This window comes from Alosa pseudoharengus, unplaced genomic scaffold (genome assembly GCF_046254945.1).
Source record: "Alosa pseudoharengus isolate Yale_2024_CS ecotype anadromous, Long Island Sound unplaced genomic scaffold, YU_APseudo_1.1 YU_APseudo_1.1_scf_9, whole genome shotgun sequence".
Classification (NCBI taxonomy): domain Eukaryota; kingdom Metazoa; phylum Chordata; class Actinopteri; order Clupeiformes; family Clupeidae; genus Alosa; species Alosa pseudoharengus.
In genome coordinates this window covers 8,962,116-8,984,981 of record NW_027468881.1, presented here as the reverse complement: position 1 = coordinate 8,984,981, position 22,866 = coordinate 8,962,116, and the positions used below count along the sequence as shown (strand labels likewise).

At 45.2% G+C, this 22,866-nt stretch overlaps 2 protein-coding genes across 4 annotated transcripts in view; both read right to left on the bottom strand.

Annotated features, from left to right (window-relative positions):
* Window positions 1-516: 516 nt before the first annotated feature.
* Window positions 517-15,792, bottom strand: itih6 (inter-alpha-trypsin inhibitor heavy chain family member 6). The gene is made up of 18 exons (XM_076276278.1): window positions 15,442-15,792; window positions 14,051-14,086; window positions 12,311-12,465; window positions 8,978-9,088; window positions 8,572-8,813; window positions 7,992-8,161; window positions 7,469-7,585; window positions 6,895-7,066; window positions 6,185-6,609; window positions 4,699-5,704; window positions 4,498-4,530; window positions 4,375-4,392; window positions 4,213-4,278; window positions 3,827-3,847; window positions 3,405-3,449; window positions 3,159-3,272; window positions 2,230-2,598; window positions 517-1,491 (listed from the first exon to the last, which is right to left on the bottom strand). Exons 1-18 carry the CDS (start codon window positions 15,526-15,528, stop codon window positions 1,214-1,216), a joined length of 3,465 nt encoding a protein of 1,154 aa, XP_076132393.1. The 5' UTR covers window positions 15,529-15,792; the 3' UTR covers window positions 517-1,213.
* A 428-nt stretch (window positions 15,793-16,220) lies between these two features.
* The window catches only part of pfkfb1 (6-phosphofructo-2-kinase/fructose-2,6-biphosphatase 1), an 11,278-nt gene continuing 4,632 nt past the window's right edge, over window positions 16,221-22,866 (bottom strand). For 2 of the 3 annotated variants that reach the window (XM_076276280.1, XM_076276279.1), the window contains exons 3-14: window positions 22,103-22,196; window positions 21,954-22,020; window positions 21,492-21,566; window positions 21,348-21,404; window positions 21,060-21,181; window positions 20,519-20,726; window positions 19,982-20,128; window positions 19,719-19,823; window positions 19,096-19,225; window positions 17,838-17,900; window positions 17,552-17,616; window positions 16,221-17,155 (exon numbers count right to left, since the gene is read on the bottom strand). In XM_076276280.1, the coding sequence (XP_076132395.1) occupies window positions 17,096-17,155; window positions 17,552-17,616; window positions 17,838-17,900; window positions 19,096-19,225; window positions 19,719-19,823; window positions 19,982-20,128; window positions 20,519-20,726; window positions 21,060-21,181; window positions 21,348-21,404; window positions 21,492-21,566; window positions 21,954-22,020; window positions 22,103-22,196 (1,193 nt within the window). In that variant the 3' untranslated portion in view covers window positions 16,221-17,095. The remainder of the gene's footprint in view (window positions 17,156-17,551; window positions 17,617-17,837; window positions 17,901-19,095; window positions 19,226-19,718; window positions 19,824-19,981; window positions 20,129-20,518; window positions 20,727-21,059; window positions 21,182-21,347; window positions 21,405-21,491; window positions 21,567-21,953; window positions 22,021-22,102; window positions 22,197-22,866) is intronic. The other variant, XM_076276281.1, reaches the window with a different exon arrangement.

Below are 22,866 nucleotides of genomic sequence, written 5' to 3'. Positions count from 1 at the left end.
ATCACTTCTTACTTGCTGGCCTTGCTTCATACTTGCATTTAGCATCAATGTGTCTGTCATCGCCTAACACAAACACACACTTCCTTTTTAAATGTTTCCTGTGGAACTCTGTGGCCTCGGAATTGTTCTCTAAACTCTTTCACAGCTCACCTCGGAGTAATGGTAGTGATAACTCGTTCCGTTTTGGAGCCAGATGTAATTGTTCTAATCTGAAAGGCCTAGCTGCCACATGTTAGGGAAATGTCACTTCACCACTATGTTGTCTCTCCTCAATAAGTTTATTTATTTAAATTAAACTATTAAAATAGTATGATGTACTCTGTGCTCTTTATTCCTATGTTGTTGAGTTATTCCCATCCATTTTGAGATTATATTCAAGATTAGACTTCATCTGAGTTTTTAAAATCGCTAGTGTCCAGTGAAGTAATTAATTGGAAATAAGAAATAAATTGACCAAAGAAATATAGTCATGGATAAATAACTGAATATGGTAACAAAACCTTTATACATGTTAAATATAAATGTTACAAAGACATTTTGATAAGGAGTGTATTTCTTTTTGGGCTTGAGCTGTGACCTTTGGGTTTAAGATATGAACAGCCACCTACCTATGTTACGGGGCTGTCTAAGATTTGTGTACTTGGATTTGTTAAAATTCCAATTCTATTATCTTTGTTTCCTTGAGAACATATTATACAGATACACATTTATGCAAACCTGGTCAATAACACTGACGCTACAAATGTCAACAGATGGTCAGTGATGAGGTGGAGATGTGGAACATGCCTTTGAAGAACCTACTCATTTGATAAGTAGGAGCTTCTTTACATTCTCCATGACAGCAGACTAAAGCTCCAGACCCATATCCATTACACCCAACCTAAGTACTTCCATGTCACCGCTAACCTCCCTAATAGTTCAACCCTGTCTTTTTGTGCCATATACACTTCCTCATTGTTGCTTTCCTCTCTTTCTATCTCACTCTATCTTACCCTCTGCATATCTCTGGCTTACATTCTATCTTTGGCCAAGGAGGAGTGGATACATAGTGTTGTATGTAAGCCTGTATGAGCAGCATATGTGTCCATGAGCACTGTAATGTCCCAGTGTCCTTTCATACGGTCATTTTTGGTACCCCCACATCCCCACTGCCACCCCCCTCCCCGCTTTGTGAGCTTCTGGCCCCCTGGGGTCTGACAGTGTCAGCTCCCCCTCACACACGCTCCACCACATAGCTGTCGTACGGGTGTCCCAGTAGCCTCTCCACCTGTGGCTTGGGCAGCACCCAGCACTGGGCGTCGTGCCTCCTGCCCACCGAGTCCTTCAGCCGCTTGTCCTGCAGGGAGACGGCCAGCAGCAGGTCCCCGAGCTTGAGGAGGCCCAAGGGCTCCCCGTCCGCAGCTGGCCCCGGCCTCGGATGCCTCCGCTGGGCTACGTCTGCGTCGTCACCCCCCAGCGGCACAACCTCCAGGTGCATGTGCTGGAACTGACCTGGGTGGGGGAGGGAAGCGAGACAAAGATGCATGAGGCGAAAGACAAGAACAAGGATTAAACATGGATGTCATCAAAATTAAACATCATTCCCAACCTTGCTTGCTTATTGTCAGAAAGGGTCTGATGTGTATGTAGTTTCCTTAACATACTAGGGTAAGGTAAAATACAAGAGTTCAAACTGAGATATTGTCACTTACAATTTTGAAATTAAATGATTATGAAAAAAGCCAAATAACAAACTGGGTGGAAACAAGTTCTTTGGGGCAGCCGTGGCCTACTGGTTAGCACTTCGGACTTGTAACCGGAGGGTTGCCGGTTCGAACCCCGACCAGTAGACACGGCTGAAGTGCTCTTGAGCAAGGCACCTAATCCCTCACTGCTCCTCGAGCGCCGCTGTTGATGCAGGTAGCTCACTGCGCCGGGATTAGTGTGTGCTTCACCTCACTGTGTTTACACTGTGTGCTGTGTGTGTTTCACTAATTCACAGATTGGGATAAATGCAGAGACCAAATTTCCCTCACAGGATCAAAAGAGTATATATACTTATACTTACTTAAATATGCTTTGGGTTTACTTTGGTACAGGAATGAAAATACGGGTGGATGCACCACCCAATGTGCAAAACTTTGTTGATGACCACCTGTATCTTGTGTATAGATCATTTAGTGAAAATATCATCAGCGGCATGACCATCCTTCCTGCTAGTGAATAACTAGCGAGCCAATGAGTTCTTACCCAGCAGCCCTTGCGTGAGGGCGGAGAGGCCTCGGCCGTTAGCGATGTAGAAGCCCAGGTGTGGCATCTGCAAGTAGCTGGGGTGATGGTAGTGATGGAAGAGCACCAGGAAGCGTACGTCTCCGCCCACCTCCACCCAGCATCCCTCATGGGTGTCCATAACAACCCTCAGGCCTGGCCGCGTCACTGAACCTGACCGATTGGTCGGCAGGATCACGAGCTCATCCTTTTCGACTGCAATGGCATCCATAGTCATGGTGAGGAAGTAGCCTGCTGCTGTCATGGTGATCTGGTCAAAGTAGGTGCGTGTGCGGTCCTCCACACCCTGTTTGGAAGGGGCCAGGAAAAGACGTCCGTCCACAATAATGCCTGAGAATGACCAAAGAGAACATACTGAACACACTACCACAGCTCTGCTTACTCCAAGTGTGTGTGTATAGTGTGTATATGTGTGTGTATGTACAGTATATAGATAGATAGATAGATAGATAGATAGATACTTTATTGATCCCCAAGGGGAAATTTAATATAAACACTGTATATGTGTATGTGTGTGTTGTATACTGTATGTGTGTGTGTATGTACAGTATATATATATATATATATATATGTGTGTGTGTGTGTGTGTTGTATACTGTATGTGTGTGTCTGCGTGTCTTCAAATCTTTCTTTGGGTCCTCCTGTTCGTACTGTTGAAGTGTGTGTCTGTGTGTCTGTGATGTATATGTATGTATGTGTGTGTGTGTGTGTGTGTGTCTGTGTTGTATATGTAAATGTGTGTGTGTGTGTGTGTGTGTGTGTGTGTATGTGTGTGTCTGTGTTGTATATGTAAATGTGTGTGTGTGTGTGTATGTGTGAGTCTGTGTGTCTGTGTTGTATATGTAAATGTGTGTGTGTGTGTGTGTGTGTGTGTCTGCATGTCCTCAAACCTTTCTCTGGGTCCTCCACTAGTCGCAGCACATCACTGGGATTGCCATCGATGGTGAAACACAGATTCTGCTGCAGTTTGGGCAGCTGCAGCACAAAGTGGGGATCTCCGTCCACTGTAGCAGCGTGGAGCAAACACAGCATCAGTCTGCCATCCAACACACACTTGCTTCTGATTCTGAGCAGCTCTGTATATATGTGTTTGTGTGAATGATGAATGTATAAATCTATGTGTGTACATATTTTACCTGAGGATGAGAAAACTCTGACAGAGCTGAGAGTAGTTGGGCTGTCTGTGGATCAGTCAATAAAAGTGTGATTACTGAGCCATTATCGATATTATATTTCCACACATATATGCTGTTACAGTGCATTTGAATACAATTTACTCACAAAATACACATGTAGAAAAATGAAATGCAAGAATTAGCCTACTATTTCATGAAATTGAGTTCAATATGAAGGAATCTCTCATTCACCCGCCTGTGTTAATGATTAGTGATCAGCTCCATAGTTTAGCTTCTGCGGATTGTAGAATTTCTTTTGTGTGTTGTGTTTTAGCTATGAACTCTGTGTGTGTGTGTGTGTGTGTGTGTGTTTGGTGGATAAACAGCTATAGCAATGAGTAGGGGGCACGGCAGGAGAGCGGCTACATCTCACACACACTCACCCAGAGAGGCGTTCTGGTCCCCTAACACACACACACACGCACGCACGCACGCACACACACACACACACACACACACACACACACACACACACACACAGGGAACAGAGAGAGATTTGTTCAGGAAGTTGCACCATTCATTCAGAGGTATATTTCACGCAAGCAGCTAAGCAAACACTGATTTATACAGTCAGGTCTCAAGCGTGCATTGCCATAGCACAGCTACAGTTAAGACTTCATCTGCCACAAGCATTGTGTCCTTTAGCACCCTTTTTATAGAAATGTGGAAATGTAGTATTGAAATGTAATGTTCCTCAGTTCCTCTGGCTTTACAACATGACAAACGTAAACAAAATGTCTGCAAATACAGATCAATATTGGGTACTTACAGGCCTCAAAACCAAGTTCATGGTGGTGGTCGTAGTCATAATCATAGTCATAAGTAGCTTCATAATCTTTAAAAAAGATAAGAAGTAGAAACATTTTATATTTCCTTACAAGCTTTATTTGGTAATTTCTGTGCGAGTGTTACACTGTAGAGGGTTACGTACCTTTGGCCTGGTCCATATCTGCACAAAGTTGGCACAAAGAGAAAAGAAAGCATTAATGCAGTAGGGCAGCTTAACACATCAGTATTTCATTTTTAGCACTATGTAGAGTGCTTGGGCATTCACCTTTCTCCTGCACCTGGATTGCAGTGGAGACATCTGGTGGGAAGAGGAAACATGGTCATTCCGGTCTTTATATTCATCTTTGCAAAAATAATAAGCCCCACATACATATATACACATTCTAGCAGATTAATACACACACAAGAGAACAAATACAAATACTCATCGTAGATCTCTGGATCTTCAGAAGATTCACTCACGTACCTAACAGTCCTACGGCCTCCCACGGCTTGGGAGCATTCGTGACCCCCGGCATCGGCATGAAGGTGGCGGCCACCAGGGTGGCGATGTCGAGGTCAACGTCGGGGACGTTGTCTGAGTCCGAGGGCTGAGCTGCGGGCGGCTGCTGGGGGTCCGCGTCAGCCATGGTGCTCTCGTTGGGGCCCGCGGTGGACGTGTCTTTGTTGGACGGAGGAGCTGAGCTGGGGGCCATCGTGGTTTTGTCAGGTGCAGCGGTGCTGGGGGCAGCTGTCGTTTTGACCAGGGAGGCCAGAGCTGCACTGGTGGGCTTACTGGAGAGGGAAGGGCTCGTGGGGACAGTGGTGGTCCGCCGAGGTGACGGGGGAGCAGACGGGGGGGCCGCCGGGGGAGCGGCAGGGCCAGAGGGGTGTCCAGTGGTGTGGAGGCCAGGAGGCGGCTGAGGCCGGGGGGGCAGGGTGAGGGTCGGTCGAGGGTGCCTGCTGGACGGGGGCACCGCAGCTTTGGGGCTGGGGCTGGGCATCCGGGCCACGGGGCTCTGTGTGGTGGTGGTGGTGCGGGCAGAGGTGGCGCTGGACGATGTGCTGGACGTGGTGGTCGTGGAAGACGAGGACGAGGGTGCCGATGTGGTCGGTTTGGGTGTGGGCGCCTCGTCCGCGTCTGGCTTGACCACCACCAGCGAGGTGACGGGCGTGACGAAGTTGTACGCCAGCGAGAGGTTGGTGGCCTTCTCGGTGAGCAGCCGCTGCATGCCCACCTCGCTGCTGTTGGTGCGCGCCAGCAGCAGCTCCTTGATGGTGAAGTACGCCCACAGCCTGCGTACGAAGCTGGCCCCGCTGGGCCCCACGCCTGGGCAGGTGGGCTCCGTAAAGGCCTCCCCGTCAGTGGCTGCCGCTGGTGCTTCCAGCTCTCGCTCCACGCGCATCTTCTGTTTGGCATTGCTGGCCGACAGTGCCACCTTCACCTGCTGGGCTCCACGCTTCAGACGCCCCACCACCACCAACTCCGAGCCCTGGAGGCAGAGACGTGCTATATCATATCATATCATATCATATCATATCATATTATATCACATCATATCACATCATATCATATCATATCATATCATATCTATCATATTATATTTATCACATCATATCATATCATATCATATCATATCATATCATATCATATCATATCATATCATATCACATCATATCACATCATATCATATCATATCATATCATATCATATCTATCATATTATATTTATCACATCATATCATATCATATCATATCATATCATATTATATCACATCACATCACATCACATCACATCACATCACATCATATCATATCATATCATATCATATCATATCATATCATATCATATCATATCTATCATATTATATCACATCACATCACATCACATCACATCACATTACATTACATCATCGTAATATCGTCATTTCTCTTCCGAAGAGTGAGATATGTTTTTTTTGCTGCATCTCTACCTTGAAGTAGTGTGGGAAGAGGGTGCGTGTGAGCTGCTCTGCGCGGGGCTCCAGATAGGCCAGCTGCACGTCGGAGAGTAGCGGACTGGCCACCTCGTGGTAAAAGCCGGTCAGCTGGAGTGCGGCGTCCGCGTCCTCGTGCACCATGCGTGCCACACCACGGTTCTCCAGCGCCAGGCGCCTCAGCAGCAGGTAGTCGGCGTCATCGCCAAACGCCAGGCCGAAGAGCGTGGCCGAGCCCAGGGCAGACTGTGCGTTGCGGAGAATGGTGTCGCCGGCCGTCACGCCGATGGTGGCCTCCCCGTCAGTGAGGAAGATGATGAGGGGCACGCGGCGCGAGGAAGGGGAGGATCGGGACGGGGGAGAGGAAGAGGAGGGGTTCAGCAGCTGAGCAGCAGACAACAGTGCCGCATTGATGTTGGTCCCTAAAGAAAGAGGGATGAGTAGAGGCAGAAATACAGAGAGAGAGAGAGGGTAATAGTTACTGTACATTAATAATGTGCAGAAGATGTGAGTTGTTACAAATGTACTGCAAGTTGTTCGCTGTGGATTTGTGTATGTCAAAGATGGTTGGTGAGCAGACATGCCATTGCTGTACTTTCTTATTTTGTGACCATAACAGGCTATTATTGCATATGAACATTCCAGTGGTTGTCCCTGCGGTTAATCCCACATAGCCCTTTTCCACCAGTGTAAACATGGGGACTCACAGCCCTCAGCGTTGGTCTTCCTGATGAAATCTTTGGCGTCACGAATGTTGTGACGCGTGGCCTGGACAGTGCGTCCCTTCCTCCACGTGTGGACTTTATCCGAGAAGGTGATGATGTTGAAGAAGTCACCCTCCCTAAGCTCTGCCAGGATGGTGAACATGGCCTGCTTGGTCTGATGCAGAAACAGGCAACACAGACCACAGCACATCAGTCTAGGCACAGAGAAACACAGACACACAAAGACACAGAGACACAGGGACACAGGCACGCACACGCACACGCACACGCACACGCACACGCACAGGCACACACATACACAGACACATAGACACACAGAGGCATAGAGACATAGCCAAACACACACAAACACACAGACACACAGAGATACAGAGACATAGCCAAACACACACAAACACACAGACACACAGACACAGACACACAAGCACAGACGCACAGGCACACAGACACATAGAGACACAGACACACACAGACACACAGACACACGGACACACAGGCACACAGACACATAGAGACACAGACTCATTCCCCCTAATAGCAGCTGGTTGAGTAATACCTGCTTCATCTTGACGCCGATCATTGAGCCGCTGATGTCAATAACAAATATGACATCTTTGGGCACCACAGGAAGATCCCGTGGAGCGAAATAATGGACAAAATATCCATCATGCACCTGGAGAAGACAGAGAAACAGCACACTGATGCATAAACTATGGCATGTAAGCCTGTGGCACAGCCATTTCAGTAGTAAGACAGTCAACAATATTGAATATCTGAATATCTTCTTGCTGAGTGAGAGTTTTATTTGAACAATTTGACAGCAAAAAGGGCAGAAACTATTTGTTCATCCAGTTGTAAGGCTTGACTAAAGGTATATAGCTGAAGGTAACTGTGAGTCCATGAGGAGTGTGTTTGAGGGTGTGTGTGTGTGTGAGAGAGAGAGAGAGTGTTTGTGTGTGTTTGTGTGTGTGTGTGTGTGTGTGTGTGTGTGTGTGTGTATGTGTCTGTATGTGTGTGTGTGTGTATGTGTGTGTGTGTGTGTGTTTTTTTTTATGCTGGTGTGTGAGATGGGGGAGCACCTGGATGTCTCCCATCAGGTCCTTGTGCTCACTGTCGTAGTGGATGATGAAGTCTGCGCTGAGGCCTTTGGGGTTGGAGCTGAGCTGCTGCTGAGGGGTGGGGCTGTAGCGCACGCGGGCACACTGGGAGCGCTGCTGCACCTGCGTGGATGCTGGGGACTCACCATCGCCTGGGAAACACCCACAGGGAAAGCAAGAGATTGCAGGTAAGTGTGTGTGTGTGTTGGTGTGTGTGTGTGTGTGTGTGCATTCTCAAAACGAATGTGTTGTCCCTATCTGGACACAGAGATGTGTTAAAGAAACGCAAGTTGTGTTGTTTTCAATGCAAGTTGTGTTATTTTCAACACATATTGTGTATATAAAAAAATGAAACAACACAAACTGTGTTGTCCCTATCTGGACACGGAGATGTGTTAAAAACAACACAAGATTTGTTTTGAGAGTGTGTACATGCCTGTTTGTACCTGTGAGTGTCTAATTGTGTGGATGGACATGTGTGTATGTGTGTGTGTGTGTGCGTGCATGTATGTGTGCTTGTGTGTGTGTGTGCATGTGAGTGAGTGTGTGTATGTGTGGAGACCTGTCTTTGTGAGCAGTCGGCTGGTGCGCAGAGGTAGGGCCTTGATGAAGCTGATTCCACTGGGCTCGTTGATGCTGACGTCCACTGTGAGGTTCTGCACTGGCTGACCCAGACGTAATCCCAGGGCCAGCTCATAGCGACCCAGTCGCCGTGACAACAGCTCCTCATACACCAGGGTAAAGGACATGCGCGCCCCAGATGGCACACTGACCGCTACTCGGAACTTCTCCATCTCGCGCTCTCTACACACACACACACACACACACACACACACACACACACACAAATATTACACAAATGTAAAGACAGATTGTACACAAGCACAGCTAACAGAGTATGGCATGAAATAGTGTGTTTAACATGTGTAAGACGATAAACAGGATGGATTCAAAGGACTATCACATACTTGGTGGCCACCAGCCCTGCTGTCTTGCCCTGCTTCTTTGCTGCATCGTAGATCTTCCTGGCTGCAGTGCGCTCTGTTACCTGGCCAACATATTCTTTGCCATTGGAGGTGCTGGAAACACACAATGAAACACTTTTAAAGACTAAAGTCTAAAAGAAAACACTACAGCTACATTAATATGATCACATTGACTTGAGCTCCACAGTTGTGTCAGAAAGGTAGAAGCAACATTACCACAACAGCTTGCAATCATTAAATGACAGAATCAGAGCCCAAACTTCTATTTGCAGTAAAATGTTGGGAATGTTGATCCTTGAACAAACGTTCAGAAACCATACATAAAAGTAATTCAAAATCATTCGAAATGATATGACACATTGTTTCCTTCTCCAATTACCTGCAGGAAGAAAATGCACTAGCACAACACAATGGCTCCCCACAACACAAGGTGCTTTTGCAAAGGTTTCTGCATGTGTTTGACATTTCTTCCACAGTCAGCAATTCACTCCACACACTTACACACTTAGAGAAAACCCAGGCAAGAGATGTAATTACATCTGATAAAAGACACTTTACAGTAAGAGGTATTATTAATAGTCTAACATAAACCAGGAGGAAACCAAAACCTCACTCCCTTTCCCCCTAATCCCTATCATGCATGGTCAGGGAATGCCTGTGTGTGTTGTCTGTCTGTGTGTGTGTGTGTGTGTGTGTGTGTGTGTGTGTGTGACCTTTGTATGTGCATGTCTGTTTGTGGGTGTGGGCATGTGTTTACGCATGCATGTTCGGGTGGGTTGAGGGAGAGGTGAGTGGGAAAGTCATTTCCCTCCAAAAACATGATTACTGCAATGGGAGCCTATTCCCCTCCTTTACTTACAAACATACACACACACACACACAAACAGAACACATAAACAAACACACACACAAACACATATACACATGCAATCACTCACACATAAGAGAGAGAGAGAGAGAGAGAGAGAGAGAGAGTAAAACAGACTACTGACATACAATATATTATTCTATGAACACACTACATAGGTAACCATAAATATCCTCATTTATATTCATACACACACAGATGCATTCCAAACACAAGTTCATCTGTGTATGGAATTGCTATGAGCTCACAACCACTCATACTCATTTCCTCACCCACACACTCCCTTATACACACTCAGTCACAGGGACGCTACTGGGGGGCAGGGGGGGGGGGGGGGGTTAGGATGATTCTAAGGGCCCAGCACTGAGCATATAGAATATATAGTATTATTGGGGGGGGGGGGGGAGCAGAATTATTGTCTGTCACCCACAACATAAACACACACACACACACACACACACACACACAAAACATCCTTAGGTATTTCTTCACTGGAAAACCAAAAGCTGCACTAAAACCAAAGCACACACAAAACCCAGAGAAAAATATATATATCATATTTTTGAGAGTGAGAGAGAGAAAGAGAGAGATGAGCCACTCTCTCGTTCTTGGCAACGTAGAATCAGCAGAAAAGCCTTAAAAGCCAGCAGTCCTAACAAACTGCAGATCCTCGCCTGTTAGGGAGCTTACACACACACACACACACACACACACACACACACACACACACACACACACAGATGAGACTTAGCTTAAAACACTCTCCACATGTATCATTACACATCACCGTGCACACTATATGCCACGCACACCTACCCACCATCACGTATGTGTGTATATGAGTGTGTTGTGTGCGAGTGTATGTGTGACGTGTGTGTTTTGGCCACCAGCCTTGGTAAACTGTAGTGTGTGTGAGAGTGTGGAGGGGGGCAGGCAGCACTCCTGTCAATTTCTCTGAGAACTCACAGAGGTAACAAAGCCTCCCATTCATTTCTGAGTCTCTCCCTTTCTCCCTTCCTCTTTCCTTTGGTCTCTAGAGTTGGAGACACTTCCTTTTCATACGGATATATGCACATACACTATCTTTCTCTCTCCTTCTCCCTCTCTCACTCCCTTTTTTTACTGTGTACTATGGCAAACACCACAGATACACACACACACACACACACACACACACACACACACACACACACACACACAAATATATATAGTGTATTCACTTGAACACACATATACAAGCACGTGCCCCCCACACAAGATGCACTCACACACAAACACACGCACTTACGCGCGCACACACACACACTTACACACACACACACACACACACACACACACACAGGTCTGTGGTCGGGCTGCTGTATTTATATTGGGCTTGTTTGGAGAGAGTGGTCTGTGGTGGTCACATGATGCTGTGAGGCCCCACCCTGAGCCGGGTTATTTCTGGAGGTCTTCAGGGTTCAGCTCCTGGACGCAGGTCTCGGCTGTTTTTATAACAAACCTCGGCCAGTTTGCTTTCCCCTGCTAGCCGCTCCGAGGGAGGTGTGGGGTGGGGGATCAGATGCGGGGGCTGACTCTGAGGTAATTATTTTTGGTGATTAAACTACCAAAAATGCCTTCGTCCCGTTTTTTGATCATGGAGTGTATCTTTCCGAGTGAGCGGACCATTACAGCAATTACTGTCCCCCTGCATCTGACGGCAGGGGTGCGAGGTGGGGGTCGGAGGGTATGTGTAGGAGTGTGTGTGTGTGTGTGTGTGTGTGAGGGGGTGGGGTGCAGACAGGACAGGAAGCTGCTCCAGTGACCATGGCGACAGGCCTAAGTCTTCCAGGCGACGCGGTGGATGTGTTTGTCTTGCTTGGCTGAGAGAGGGCGGTGGGGAGGGTGGTGGTGGTGGTGGTGGGCGCAGGACAGCCTGGCACCTGTGGCTTACCTCCCTTAAGACCCCGGCGGCCATGTAGACAGAGTGGACACTAAGGGAAAAAAGAGGCATTTGTCTGGAGAATGGCCTCCTGTTACGCAGTAGATGGAGCCACTCGACAGTAATGGCTGTTGAGCTTCCTTTTGGCAGGCTTCTTCAGGACAGGACGGATAGACAGGGTGTGTGAGTGTGTGTGTGGAGGCGGGGGGTCAGGAGTCAGACTCCTGTGTGTGTGAGACCTCTGTGTGTATGCACTAGAGACAAGGTTAGAGGAAAAGTGAGGGACAGAGAGACAAAGATAAAGGAGGACACACAGGAAGACAAAAAACAAAAACAGCGAATGAATGAAATGAAGTACGAAGTAAGAAAGAGAGAAAGAGAGAGAGAGAGGGAAAGAAAGATAAAGAAAGAGAGAGGGAGGGAGACATAGAGAGGGAGAAAGAGAGAGAGAGAGATAGAAAAAAACAATCCCTGAAAGTATAGAGAAGCAGGAAATGGAGTGAGGATGAGTGGAGATGAGACTCACATGCTGAAGTTGGAGATGAAGGCCGCGGAAGGCAGGTCCACCTCAAAGGCCGCCTCTTTAATGGTGGGCAGCTGGTTCCACACACTGCTGTGGACCGTGGTGTGGGCATAGCGAGACACCACCACACACTGCACATGGTACTCTGTTATCTTCAACTGGAACACACACACACACACACACACACACACACACACACCAAACACACACACACACACAACACACACACACACACACACACCACACACACACAAAGACACACACACACAAAGACACACACACACACACACACACACACACACACACACACACACACATACAAATGAACACAATCACAGAGTGCTCATGAGTGCCCACAACTGAACTCTCACACACAAACACAAACACAGATAAAGGCATCAATGGATAGCATACAGTATAAATAGAGGTTTCAAGAACTTCAGTCAATAAAGCAATAAGATTCAATTAGATTTTGGAGCAATGAGATACAACTAGGGATGTAACGGTATGAAAATTTAACCTCACGGTTATAGTGACCAAAATTATCACGGTTTTCGGTATTATCACGGTATTTCTAAAAGTGTGTTCAATATGTTCAGAAAGCACTGATAGACCTACACAAGCTGAAATAGTTTCCAAAAGTGTCCCGTTCACTTTTTTCTTCATGTTTAATTGGCTATGTGCTTATAGCTTAACTTAACCTACCATAACTTGGAGTTTGCTATTTCTGTTATTTGGATGCAATGAGTGAGACCAAAGTAAGCGTTCAAAATAAAACTTTAGGCTACTGTATTCTCCTGATAACGTGAGTGGAATGGATTTAATGTGGACGCGAACATAAAAAGACGCAGAGTGGCTACAGTACATGATACAGTGCACATTTTGCGGTGAAAAAGTTCCACCTTTTAAAATCAGGTGTAGCCTAATCCGAATTGTAGTTAAAACCATCAATTAGACAACAGAATCAGTAGGGTACCTGTTTTGTTCCATTGTACCAAGCCTACTGTATGTCAAAAGCAGGCTGGGAAGGATTAAAAACATGGTTTCCACACCGCGGTAATCAACAATGATAATCATGATATTTGAAATGAAAACGGTAATTATTATCGTCAACATTTTTATCGCGGTTTACCATTATATCGGTAATCGTTACATCCCTAGATACAACGAAACTTTAGTTTGGACGGAGGTGAAATTTTAGTTTTGGTTAAATTTTGATTCAAAATTTTATTTGATCCCATGTAGAGTTTCTGTCTTTTCCTCCATAGCAAGGAGCAGAAGGAGGGGTAGCCCGCGCTCCTGCCCAAAGAGGAGAGAGGTGGCTGAGCCGTCACTTTTATAAATGGACTGTGGTCAGTCTTTTACACTCGGCCATGTATAAATATCTCAGTCCCTGGAAAGAAGGCTCAGGCTGGAGCTGAGGCTGCATCACTGGTGCCTCTGAGGCACTCCACATCCCATTCACACACACACACACACACACACACACACACACACACAGATATATGGGCATAAGAATGCACACACATACACAGATAGAGAGAGAGAGAGAGAGACAGAGAGTGAGAGAGAGAGAGAGAGAGAGAGAGAAGCACATTCATCCACACACCCACACACTGGAAGGAAACACAGTGGATGACCTTTTCAAGACTAAAATCAAAGTGGTTACAGAAAAAGCAAGGAACTAACTTGTGTCCTAATTGAATTACATGATATCATCATGGAAACTGATGTGTGACTCACCACTGACTTCATCACTTTGCTCTGACGTTTCTCGCGCTGCAAAACAGGACAAGCAGTGAGCATGCAGATTCAACTTTTCTGACAAAGCACACTCAAACACATGTACCGGTACACACATGTACGGTACACACACACACACACACACACACATACACATGAATCACAAACACACAGATACATGCTTAAACACACATTTAGACACGTGCTACAGCTCAAAATGAAAACATATTTATCTTACTGTAAACCTGAGTCATTCTCTATCTGATGCAAGACTACATGGCAATCATTCTGACATTTTCCCACCTTGATCATCTTTGCACATACACACCTTCCCACACCTTCCTCTACATGTAGCCAATAGTCTAAAACTACCTCCCAAGGCCCTGGCTTTCACCCTACCTGAGTTAACAATTGATTTGTGTTTCTAAAATTGCCCATGGAAGTTGAAAACTGATTAAGACAATGAGTATCAGAAATGGTACCACTGTTTTTGAAGTTAGACGTGGGGTGTGTGTGTGGGTTGGGGGGGGGGGGGGGGGGTGGTGAGGTAACGTTAGATGAAACAACCTGAATCAAAGCCTTTCATGAACGTCAGTGCTGCTACTGGACTAAATGCCTTCCCTGTCTATCCAGCGCTGGCGGAGGATCACGTGGTCACTGGACGCACAAACCGGAGCTGTGTCTATACATTACACATATCCTGCTGCCCTGGAAATATTACACAAACAAACAGCTAAGGGGGAATCGCAGCAATGTGAGTATTTTTGTCTTTGCAGTTGGCGCGTGTTTTTGGAAATAAAGTCTCTCTGACATTTGCCCCAAATCAGCGGGATAATTATGGGAATGGCACACGTGCGCGCTCTCGCTTGACGAACACTACGCTTGAGTACCCGCGCACAATGTGACCTGTTACATTTGTGCAAGCTAAACAAAAAATTTCACTTACTCTAAACTCACGTATGACACACAACAGACACCCTCTGCAAAAAACAAGACCACACCATCAGAACCTTGCTTAAATGTATTACTTGACCTAAATGGTGCATTGAGAGAGCTATTTTTATTTATTTTTCCAGGTCCTTTTTCAACTACGCACATTATTGTGAACAGACACGCATGCCATGGAAAATCGTTCCATTCATCAAGGCTTAAATCAACACTCCCGGGGTTGCCTGCTGTGCCATTCAAGCGCCCCCGACTTTACAAAGAAAAGCATTCTGTAGGCACGAACCCCGAGTAAAATAAAATAAAATGTACAATTAAATCTAAGTAAAAGAAGTAAGACATAATGGTGTAAAATAAAAAATTAGTGAAATTATATAAATAAAAATATATAAATTGATAAATGACCATGACACGTCAGAAGACCTTGATGAATGATGTAAGCTCACCTGGACAGGAGTTTCGCCATTCCGAGAAATCCCTCCAGTAACAGTTATGAAGAGGAGAACCAGCACGCTAAAGCATTTAAAAGACATTTTCCAGGTGTAATGATGAATATTCTGCTCAGGAATGACTTGGAGTTCCGTTATCTCCTGGCTTGGCAAGTTCCCCAGGCTCCAGCCTCACGGAGTGTACGTAAAACTACCGTTAGGTGCCAACCTCACATTTTAAGTGACAAACGTTATATTCACGAGGGATAGTGTTGCCCCCTCCTTCCTTCGAAGTGCAGAAATCCACAGGAATTCGCAAGAGCGCACAAACATGAAAAACCAAAGACGTCCAACGGCGCACGCAATAGCCTATAAACGACAATCAGATAACGATGAAATAGCATGGCACAGTGCGGAGCGCGCAGAGGGCTGGGCTTGTGTGGATTTAATGCTCTTCGTTTTGCATGTGTGTATCCTGGAAACTTCCCGAAGTCAATCTTTCGATTTTTTTTTTTGGTCGAAGAACTACTTGCGTTTAGCCAACCCTGCTAAAGTGCAGCTATAACGCACTAAGACTAAAGTAACAAAAGTTACCCGAGATGAACTTGAAGCGTGGATCACCAACAGACAATATTTAACTATGGAGAAAAGACATGTCAGGTGTAATCTGTTCAACCCACTCATACAGTAGTCCAAGGCTCTGTTATTACAAACATTTTATGTCATCAGAAGTCACATACAGTATTCTAAGTGAGCTCTGTGGGGTCGAAGAAATATAATAGGTTATCTAGCTGAGCTAGCAGGACATCTGAACATTGTCACAGCATTCTAATTTGATACATGATGGAAAAAAAACTTTTCAGTGAATCCAACCAAGCAGTGACTAGTACCATCTGTACTAGTAGCAGATTATATCTTAACTGTCCCCCAGTTGTCCTAATGTGTGGATATAAGACATCAACAGTATAAATGCACATGCCAATCCTATCTCCAGTTTCTAAATAGCTTTGTCTGAAGTCATGTACTCGCTGTCATGGATGATATTTTATGCCCCACTGCTAGACTTTGTACAGTTGGAGAGTTTGTGCGCGTTTGACATTGTAGATCACACATAGCCATCCTTGTTAGCATCTGTCATGTCTTCATAATGCATGACTACACCTACAGTTATATAGTCATGTCTACAGTCATGACAGTCAGTTGACCATACACAGTCCGTTCTGTTGAAAGGTTGTTCGAGAGGAGAGAGTGTAAACAGGCTAATTGCTTGTTTAGCTGCTGTCCATGGTGCTGATGATGATCAAGGTGTTGCTGTGCCGGAGAAATTATTAGACCCCTCAAAGTCAGTCCAAGTTGTTTTACTATTCATTTCATATTGTTTGATCAAACTGGTCTTTGCACAATTTCAAAGTCAAATGATTCAAAGGCGAACACAGAGACAGATTTATCTTGGCCGATGGACAGAGATATTCTCCCCAGTTGTGTCTGCGTCTGAAAACAATCTGTGTTTGTCTCTGAAGCACTTCATAGATTGTTACTATTGCTCTCTCTTCCCAAATCCAGGTTGCCAGTGAGTCCAGCGCTGGATAGTCCACTGACACTGCTTGTCTCCGGCGGAGATGGTGGTGATGGTGGTGGAGTGTACTGGCATCTGGTGAGAGTGATCACCTCCTCACAGGTGGTCAGGGACGGTCACCAAGGCATCATCAGGCGCCCTGTTCACGTCCACGTTCTACAAGATGGAACACAAGAGGCACACAGTCACATCGCAGAAATCAGGACAGAGCAGACCAACACAGATCAAACACTGGACAAATCTCTGAGGAGTGACCAAAACACAGTGCAAAACACAGTGCAAACATTCATGGCTCCAGACCCAAGACCCGATACCAGATACCGGACCTCCCCTCTCACAGGAGATGCCAATGTCACAGCACAGAGATGGTCACAGTATGGAGACAGTTTTAGAGCAAACACCTCTTTTACAAGCAGCACACTGCACACAGTCAGCCCGTCCATGTTGGAGCAGGACAGTCTCACTCTCCGAACAGTTATCACGTCAGAGCAAACACAGTTTCAAAGCGCGTGGCCAACAGAAACAGAGGGCCTGCTGCAGTAGTCAGCTCACCGCAGGCCTTTCTCGATGTGTGTTGACCGCCACCACATTCAGGAAGAACGACTCCACCTGGCATCCTTTATTGAGGGACAAGCACAGTCAAATGTTTTTCTGCGTACCACATCAACTATTTTGTCTGCTCATGATTACTATATGCTCTTTCTGGTATGCTGATATGAGTCAATAGCATTTATATATACTATGGCAAACATATGTATGGATCTGTTGTACACATCAGCAGTATGTGTTTGTATGCACACCGTGTGTATATGAATTTGTGAGGTTCAATTTGACAGACCATAGGCCACTGGTGTGAGCTTCAGCACTGTGTGCAGCGGACATTTTAGGTAGGGCAGTTCACCTGGAGAAGGAGATGAAATATATGTGTCAAGCAAGCCTGTTGAGGTGAAAGAGTTATTGCAAGGCAAAAAAGAAATATGATATGAAATATGATATGAAAAAAGCCTTTAATTAAACATGGCAACTGGTTTTACAGTTTTTCTCAGTCGTTTTAGTACATTTCTCGAATCATCTTCGACATTTGCAAAACAGTAAGTGCATTTCTCAAAACAATTCGAACAAATAGCAAAACACCATTGATTACCTGCAAAAGCCACTTTCTTGCTCAAAATCCTTAGTTCATCTCTCAAAAGTAAATATCTGTGTCAATGAACATATCAGTGCCATCAGAATGACAAGTCCTTGTGTAATTGTGTACGGATAAGACTGGCAAATTGCTTAGTCATGGTGTCAATATAACAGTGTACTCTGGAGGGATGTTCTGATGTAAACTATGGCTAAAGTTTTGATGACAGTTACTGTATTGTAAATTGTAGGTTACACCGATTCACATTTACGCTTTTATGGTTTGTATTGTCATTTGTTGACAGACCATGTCATTGCGATACAGAAAGGAAAAGACAGCACTGCATAGCAAAAAGGGAAAAAAAAGAAAACAAAAGTGAACAAATGTGAACATTGGACAATCTCCTCAGGGAAAACTGTACATGCAGAGCTGTAGGAATTACAGTGCAGTCTTCCTACACCTGACATTCCTATCTGTTGGGCCACACATTCTCATCCACATACAATGAATATCATCTTGCTTGACATATTATGACAACTTGTTCAACCATTTTGCATGTAAAGACTTGCTATGAACTAATGCCTAAATGTTGTGGGGAGTGAGACTATTCAACAGAGCCCCATTATAATACATTTTGATCAACATGACATAAGCAAATGATAAAGTAGGAAACAGCAGAGAATTGTACATAATCATCAAAGAGAAACTGCTTTTTTGATGTTTAATGACACAATGATGTGAAGATTGAACAGGTAGTTTTGAGAATTTCAATTCTGATCTGAGAAATATACTGTACCAAAGCGACTGAGAAAAACTAAACACTTTTGTTATTGCAAGGTATTTGGAAGTCCATATTCACAGATGAAGCTGACTTGTCAGGTAACTATAAGCTATTGTGGAGTTTGTGTGTGTGCGGTGTAGGCTTGGACTAAGGTGTTAGTGCAGGTGTTAAGGTGTTAGTGCAGCTCACCAGCATTCTTGTCCAGGAAGTAAGCGAGCAGGCATCTCATGACGGCCTGATGGCAGATCACCAGTACATTCTCCTGGCGTTCCAGCTCCATGATCACAGGCTCCAGCCGATGCACCAGGTCCTCATAGGACTGAGAGACAGAGAGGTTGACAGTGGGTCACAGCAGAGACAGAGAGAGGAGAGGAGAATAGGGTATGAAGATGAGAGGATGGGAAGTAGAGAAGAGAGGAGAGGAGAGGGGTTGAAGATGAGAGGATGGGGATTGGAGAAGAGAGGAGAGGAGAGGGGTTGAAGATGAGAGGATGGGGATTGGAGAAGAGAGGAGAGGAGAGGGGTTGAAGATGAGAGGATGGGGATTGGAGAAGAGAGGAGAGGGGTTGAAGATGAGAGGATGGGGAGTGGAGAAGAGAGGAGAGGAGAGGGGTTGAAGATGAGAGGATGGGGAGTGGAGAAGAGAGGAGAGGAGAGGGGTTGAAGATGAGAGGATGGGGATTGGAGAAGAGAGGAGAGGAGAGGGGTTGAAGATGAGAGGATGGGGAGTGGAGAAGAGAGGAGAGGAGAGGGGTTGAAGATGAGAGGATGGGGATTGGAGAAGATAGGAGGGACAGGTGGACGGAAGTCACCTCTCCTTTGGGGTAGCGGTAGCGGTACTTGTCCTGGTCTCTCATGGCAAACTCCTCCGGATGAGTGTCTTGAATCTCCTCATAGGTCATCTCTTCACACACACCCTGAGACAGATAAGGTACAGTGTGGTCACCTCTGCGCGCGCATGCACGCGCACACACACACACACACACACGCGCGCGCGCACACACACACACACGCACACGCACAGATTAAACAAATATCACAATGTTCTTCAAGTAGCAATATTCATGGAGCTTACTGCATCGATTTCATTGAGGGCCTTCCACTGTTCGTAAGGGACACCCAAAGCCTCAGCTGTCTGGATGGTCCTCCTCATGTGGCTGGTCCATACCTTCAGATCCTTAATAGTCTGATCCTTCATGAACCTCCCCAAGGCACGTGCATACTGCAGCCAGGCAGAGATTGACAGAGTTTCATAGAGTGACTGTAAGGTGTTATGCTCACACATGGACCTCCCTTCAGTTCAGTCTGCCCACAAATATCTATCCTCAGAGTGGTTACACTAGCATACTGCTTCTGCCCTCATGTGGTGCTCTGCCTCTAGGGCAATTAATTAAAAGTCAAATTTCAATTTAAATAATGAAAACAACATAATTGAGATACAATGATTATTTTGCAACAATACTCTTACAGAGTTATATATATTTGTTTAAAGATTACAAAAAAGGCAAATATTTCCATTATCATTACAAAATAATAGTGATTATGATTTTTGCCCTAATCGAGCAGTCCTATCTGATCCTGCTTGGGGCAATGAGTGCAGAGGGCCCCGCACCTCTTGACCCCTGGGCGCCAGCTTGGAGTCGCCCCCGATCCGCCCCGTCAGGTTGAGCTCGCTCTCGCCATGGCGGCTCAGGTAGATGGAGCGTGGTGTGACATGGATGTTCATCAGGTAGTAGACGATCCGGCTCTGGATGTGGTCCTGCACCCGGTTCACCAGGTACCGAGAGCCCACGTTAAAGATCTTAATGTAGGAGAGGTTCCTGCAGTGGAGGGCGAGAGATACAGAGAGATACATGGATCCACAGGTGTTTCTGTACTCCTATACGCAACTGTGAGGGGCATGCTACTGAATACTCATTTGACTCAGACATTTTTGTATGATACTGTCACCAATCAATCAATCAATGAAGCAATTAATCAATTTACTTACCTACCCACCCACTTGAGAAACAGACACCTACAGTATGAGGTTACTTGATTAAGATATACCTCACACACACACACACACACACACACACACACACACACACACACACACACACACACACACACACACACACACCTAAACACATCTGTGTTGTGTATGGACATACTTGTCCTTGACATCATCGATTGGCACATAGCTCTGGTTGTAGCACTCGATGCGCTTATGGAAGTCCTCCATAACCTCCTCCTTATCAGCATTCACATAGTCAGGGCTGCTCACCTTCACTTGCTGTGGGGTCAACACATCAGGGCCAATGTCTTTACAGTCCATTTAGATTAAAAACCAGCAACTACTGCCAATATTCCCCAGCCTCTCCCATAGCCTTAATACAGCATAGAAGACATAAAGTACTGTATGTATTTAGTGCTGGAGTCCCATCTAGTCATAGTCTTACCATGATGTTTTCCTCTACGATATTAAGATCATCACAAATGGACTCCACAAAAAACACCTGTGAAACACAGACATGCATACAGGCTTAGATTATGTAATGCTATAAAAATATCAGATTCAGGAATTGTTTTAATTAGGGACCTGCCTTGTAGCCCTTCTCCTTGGCAAAACTAAGAATGATAGCTCTTCTCTCACGTGTCGTGTTTGTGGCATCAAACACCTGTGGAGTAGACAGGAACCACTCAGTTATTTATTTTCCTCTGACTGGATTGATCAAATATGCTTTTGAAACAGTGTGTATTTCAGTTTCAGGGAGTGCTGCGATTTGATTATAACTCAGATCAAATGTATCACATTGTCAAAACTATCAACAGAAGTCTGGCCCACATAACATGTAGACATGGATAGGCATGGCATGGTTAAACTGAGAAATGCCAAAATTTGCAACCAATATTTCAACATTCTTACATTCTTTTGCATGTGTCCTGTCAGTGTGTGTGTCTGTCTGTGTGTGTGTGTGTGTGTGTGTGTGTGTGTGTGTGTGTGTGTGTGTGTGTGTGTGTGCAACACGGAACACATATTGGGGGACATTTGTCCTCTTACTCACGGCTACTTGCCCCTGCTCCTTGGAGAAGTAACTAGCAATATCCTTCAAGGCATGGGAAGCACATTCCCTAAAACCCAACAGATAACTGCATTAAATACGGTTCTACTGACTTCATATTGTGACATTCAGATTTGCTAACTACTATATACCTGCGTATCTTCATGGCCTCTTCATTGTCCGGCAGGAAGAACTCATAGTTTTTGTACTGCACCGCCTCCCTACGGTATTGACCAAGGTTGAACACTGCAAAGAGGGAGAGTACATTAACTATAACTAGCTGCCACAAATGTGTTTCTGCTGTTTTAAAAATCGATTATTTAATACACAATGCTGCAGTATTGGCGGAATATACCGGTACTTAGATTTATATCAATATTTACTGAATCCGTACAGCATCCCAAAACCAACAGTAAGGAGTTGACTTGCAAACAGCAAGTCACAAAACTACATAGTCAACACCCTGCCTGGATGGTGGCAACACAGGTGTGTTTACCATTCACATGGGCAAAAATACATCAAAATGTAGTGTAAATTAAGTGTGTATATAGTATATGTAGTGTATCAAAATAAACTACAAAACAAAAGCCACACCATACTGTATATCAAAATAAAATGCTACTACATTGCACATATCCGTACATGTTGTTCATACATTGTTCATATTATATAGCCATATTTATTCTGCTCTTATAAGGTAACTGCTAATACACTGCACATATGTATAGTTAATTTATACTACTCTAGATGCTAAGGGGCATACATATTAATTGTTTGTTGTGTTGCTTTAGGTTTTTAGGTTTTTTGCTTTTTGAGCAATGTTGCAGAACAACCACATAACCGGATCCATGTGTTCCAATTGTATGATTAAAGTTCTTAAGAAGTTTGAGGTTGGTGGGAGAGGGAGTGTGTGTGT

Excerpts from the sequence above, each read along its gene's own strand:
- itih6 (XM_076276278.1), bottom strand. The coding sequence starts at position 15,528 with ATGTCTTTTAAATGCTTTAGCGTGCTGGTTCTCCTCTTCATAACTGTT. Across the intron at positions 5,705-6,184 it reads TCTTCCCACACTACTTCAAG|GGCTCGGAGTTGGTGGTGGT; the intron begins GTAGAGATGCAG and ends CTCTGCCTCCAG. Across the intron at positions 1,492-2,229 it reads CCTCACGCAAGGGCTGCTGG|GTCAGTTCCAGCACATGCAC; the intron begins GTAAGAACTCAT and ends TCCCCCACCCAG.